The 5,409-nt window shown below is 27.5% G+C and overlaps 1 protein-coding gene across 1 annotated transcript in view; it reads left to right on the forward strand.

Moving 5' to 3' along the window:
- The first annotated feature begins 4,509 nt into the window (after nucleotides 1-4,509).
- LOC101502351 (putative methyltransferase At1g22800, mitochondrial) overlaps nucleotides 4,510-5,409 on the forward strand; it is a 12,096-nt gene continuing 11,196 nt past the window's right edge. Inside the window, exons 1-2 of the mRNA XM_004499520.4 lie at nucleotides 4,510-4,701; nucleotides 4,814-4,894. Coding sequence (XP_004499577.1) covers nucleotides 4,573-4,701; nucleotides 4,814-4,894 — 210 coding nt within the window. The 5' untranslated portion in view covers nucleotides 4,510-4,572. The remainder of the gene's footprint in view (nucleotides 4,702-4,813; nucleotides 4,895-5,409) is intronic.

Below are 5,409 nucleotides of genomic sequence, written 5' to 3' on the forward strand. Positions count from 1 at the left end.
AAAATATATATATATATATATATATATATATATATATAGAAATATAAAGTTTGGGAACGTTAAATTGCGTCATTATGGCACTAATCTAAATACTCTAAATAAATATAATATTAATAATTTACTGTAACAACTAAATCAAATATGTTTAAAATTAAAACAACATACATTTAAATAAATTTAATCATAATATTTCAAAAAAACTTATAATTTCAAATGAAATTTTCAAAATTCAATTTAATTAATAAAATATTTTATTATAAAATTTAGAGTGTTATAATTTTGTCTTCGTTAAAAAAATTTGGTACTCAAAATTTGTGGTGAGCGAATTAATATTTTACTAACCACCATCGAAATTCAAACTTAGTCGCTATAATAAACTTAATTAAGGCATTAACACTTCATTTAAGCATAAGATGTCAAGAATCCTAGCATGATAAGTTATCATGACACAACATATTAATTTAACACATCACATTCAACAACTCAAATATGAAAGAAGTATCATGATTAATTATTATCATTTATAACTAAAACTGAGCATGTGAATTTAGTTAACAACAACTTACTACATTTAGATTAATCAAATAACACATATATCAAATACGCTTTCAAGTTCAACTTCTACTAGTTTTGCTCTCTTAAAATAGTGTTTAAATCCTAACAACAATTACTCAACATGTTTTCTAAAAGTTAGACATATAGAGAAACATTTAAAATATTTCACACCTTCAAACATTACAAACAGAAAAACATATGACAACTCAATGACATGCAATCACTTAATCGTTTTTTTTTTATAAAACTAATGGCTATTAATACCATAGTTGTCAACCATCGCCGATGCATGTTGTAAGACTCATAATTTTCTAAACTCTAAATTATGTAATTTTAGTGTATTTTGTGCTGAATTGTTTAGCCCTTTAGCCCAATTTTTATTTTATGAATTAAATACCAAAAATATATTTTGTTAGAGTTAGTAATATGTTTAAATAGATATATATTTATATTTGGAGACCCGATTAAAATTATTTATTAGAGAGTAATTTAATAAAGTTACGGAAAATTTATTATCGATAAAAATTTTAAGATGTCACATATTGCTACTAAATTTATCTATCAATTGAGTTGCGACGAGAGTAGATATTTTTATTAAATTAGATTGAGAAGTAAGTGATGTGATATGTGGAAGAGTGATTAGATATTATAATAATAGTTTTATATATATATTTTGCTTGTTTAGTTGTAAGTTAATAAATATATATATATGAAACCAACAGAGAGCCATGCCATTTCCCTGCAGCTTTCTTGTTCCCCTCCCTATTCTTTCTTTCAGTTTTAGAAAGAAAAAAAAAGTAGTGCTGATTGTAAAAACAAAAACAAAAAATCTCAATTTTCTACTAGATCAAAACATCCATTCAAGAAATATTAAGAAAGAAAGTTGCTCTCCTCTACAAGGTGGTGCTTGTGAGCTAATTTATTTGAGGTGAGATACTTACTTATTTACTTCCTTCTTTTTTTTCCTTCTAAATTTGTAGAACTTTCTACTCTTAACCTAACTCAAAATAATTCATACCGTAGTCGTCGATTATCACTGACGCATTCCACGACAAGTGTCCACATGGACAGAATAGCGATACTATGATATCGTGATGTTGTTGATTTTCCTTCTTGACGCTTCAAGAGATAAACACATAAATTTCATTTGAAATATTGTGCGTGTCAGATTCATGAAAACTGAGTAATTTTCGCTCTTGAGAATGATTTTAAAATATATCTTTTGATTGTTCTATAGAGTACACACCGCTGCACTTTCTAATGCTATTTTTAATTAATTTTATTTAATTAAATCATTATATAATTAAATAATTATTAAATTAAATTATTATTTTACTTTTTAACCGTTTTATCGGGCGATCCTATAGACTCCAATTGTATCGGTAATAATATAAAATATCTAAATAATATTAAATATTAAATATTAAATTATTAATAAATATTATAAATAATGAGCGGTATGTAGCAATGCATCATTGCTAACCAAAAAATAAGAAAATCTGATATATGATTTTAACCTTACCATAACCACTATTTAATGTACATTAACTATCATTTCATCCAAATGTGTTAATTGAACACAAGACATAAAGTGTAATCTTTGTTAGGTCCAATAATTTGTTTCTCGATTCCCGAGTATTCATGCAATCACTTATGTACCCAACATTTTATATTGGTCCATTTTGGCGTGGCTATGCACATTTCATATATCATTTTATCGAGAGGCCATAGAGACAACTCCTATCATCTCAAGTGCAATGAATAGCAATGACAACTACAATTTTCATCACAAAGATAACATATGTGATATGGTTGGCTAACTTCGAGATGATAAAAAATAGCAATATAAAGTGGAGAATGTGTACCCTATAGAAAAATCAAGAGAATTATTTGTAAGTCATTCTTAAGAGTGAAAACTACTATGTTTTCATGGATCACATACGCACAATATTTCACATCATATTTATGTGTGTATCTATTGAAGCATCGAGAATGATAAGTCACCAAAACCACGGTATGGTAGTGTCGCTACCCAGTTCACGTGAGAAATGCGTCCAATGATAACTACGGCTATGATATGAATTATTTTGGGTTAGGTTAATTGGAGACACAATATATCATATGAACAATGTTGCAAAATGCGTCGGTAATGGTCGACGACTACGTTATGAATTATTTTGGGTTAGGTTAAGAGGAGACACAATACTATATATATAGTGCCACTTTCTACCTTACTGTCGTTGTGTACCTTGTACGCTACAAGGTAAATTAATTTTTATTTAATTAAATCTTTATTTAAGTAAATAATTCTTTAATAAAATTATTAATTTCTAATTTAACCATTCTATCGTGTGATCATGTAGACCGCGATTTTATCAGCAATAATATAAAATATTAAAATAATAAAAAAAAAATTAAATTATTAATAAATATTATAAACAATGAACATCATCTAGGAATGCATCATTGTTACCCAATTAACAAGAAAGAAAGTAATATGATTTTAACCTTACCGGAAGCACTATTTACTGTGGATTAATTATTCTTTCATCCAAATGTGTTAATTGAACCCAAGGCATAAAAGTATAGTCCTTATTAGGTCTAATAATTTGTTTCTCGATTTCCGAGTATACATGCAATCACTAATGTACCCAACATTCTATATAGCTTCTTTTTGACGTGTGGCCACACACATTTCATATATCACTCTCAAGAGGCCCTAGAGACAACTATTATCTCATGTGGGATGAATAACAATGGCAACTGCAGTTTCCATCATATAGATAATATATGTGACATGGTTGGCTAATTCGTGAAGGTAAAAAATAGCGATAAAAAGTGGAGGATGTGTACTCTATATAAAAATCAAGAGATATTTTAAAATTATTCTCAAGAGTGAAAACTACCTTGTTTTTATGGATAACGCACACATAATATTTCACATGAGATTTATGTACAAATCACCAACACCATAATATGATAGTGTTGCTACTCAGTCCAGGTGTACAGTTCCCGCGGAATGCGTCGGTGATGGTTGGCGACTAAGGTATTAATTATTTTATATTAGGTTAAGAGTAGACACAATCTATCATATATAGATATATATAGTGCCACTTTCTACCTTACTAGCATAGTGGACCTTGTACGATACAAGATAAATTATTTTATTTAATTGAATTATTATTTAATTAAACTATTACTCTTTGATTTAACCGTTCAATCGTGTGATTCTATAGATTTTGATTTTATTAACAATAATATAAAATATAAAATAATAATAAATATTATAAACAATGAGCGCTGTCTTAAATTGATTCCACTATGTTATTAACTAGTTTATCCGTTGGGTTTTTTTTCTTTCAATAATCCTTATTCCAATTTTTTTTTTTTCTTTCAAACTACTTCTTTTTGAAAACTATATATTAAAATATCATTTTTTTTTCTTAGTTATAAGTTGTCTTTGTAAATGGAGACTTCCTCCAAGAAACTCGAGTTTGTAAAGACTATTTCTTTAAGAGATTTTTTTTTAATTTTTAATTTTTAATTTTTTTTCCAATTTTTTTAAGTCTAATACTCACCAAAAGTGCTAAGAAAATGCGAACTATATCAGTTAACTAGTCATATTTGAAAATATTGTCTAAATATTACACGCAACTCTATTCAATCTATGTAATTTAAAATTTGTGTTTTATTTTTTATGAATGAATTATATTAATTAATTATATATATATACATATATTTTTTGTTGTTAATTTAAAATTTTTTTTTAAAAAAATTAGTCTTTGCAAATTTGAACTTTTTTAACGAAGTCCTCGTTTATAAAAGACGACTTATAAATAAATGAAAAAAATAATATTTTTAATATATAATTTTTAAAAGAGGATAATTTGATAATTTTTTTTTTAAAAATTGGGTTTTGATAAAAAAAAAACTTATCCCCTACCTAACAAAACAATAAAGTGCAGAAAAGAAAAATTGAGGTGAGATAGGAATTTTGATTCTGTCTTCACAGTTGAAATGATGAGAGGAGCTTTCTTCTCCAAATTTTCCCTCTTTCGCAAAACTAAGCCATTTCCCAATTTCTCTTCTCCCTTCTCAACAACCTCTAAACTTAACATCTTCGATCGCCAACTCAAACGCAAACAGGTTTTTTAAGTTTTTTTTCTTCCTTTTCTCTCTAATTTCTTTCATATTTTTCTTTCTATTTTTCTTTGTTTCAGTTAGTTAATAATGGTTTGCGTTGATGTTAATGATGCAGCGCGACCGTGCCGCATGGTTGATGCCTCAAAATGATCCTTTGCTTAACACAGTTGCTGATAATCTCTTAGATCGCTTGCAGGTTCCTTACCTTTATTCATTCGGTTTTGTTTTGAGTAAACATCCATTTTGGTCTCTGAATGTGTGATGCACTGTCCTATAGTATTTGAATGTATTGAAATTACCAAAAACAAACCTAAATATGTATTTTGACAGTCATTTTGGTGCTCGAATATGTCTTTAGTTAGTCGGTTTAATCTTCAAATGCCTTTTTTGTTAGTCAATTTAGTCTATAAAATTACGAACAAAAGAGACATCGAGAATGCATTTGAAATTTCGATACATTTAAAGACTAAGGTAATAGTGCCTCATATGTTCAGGGACCAAAATGATTGTTTACTCATCTTTCTAACTAATTCCTAATTTTTTTTCAAGTAAACAATCGTTTTTGTTCTTAAATGTGTGTGCTGTGACTTTAGTTATGTTTCAAAATTACAAATTTATTCCTGAATGTGTATTTTGTTTGTCAGGTTAGTCCGCGAATGTGTCTTTGATTAGTGAGTTTGATCCTCAGATGTATCTTTGATTCGTTAATTT

The sequence above is a fragment of the Cicer arietinum genome, chromosome 5, assembly GCF_000331145.2.
Source record: "Cicer arietinum cultivar CDC Frontier isolate Library 1 chromosome 5, Cicar.CDCFrontier_v2.0, whole genome shotgun sequence".
Lineage (NCBI taxonomy): Eukaryota > Viridiplantae > Streptophyta > Magnoliopsida > Fabales > Fabaceae > Cicer > Cicer arietinum.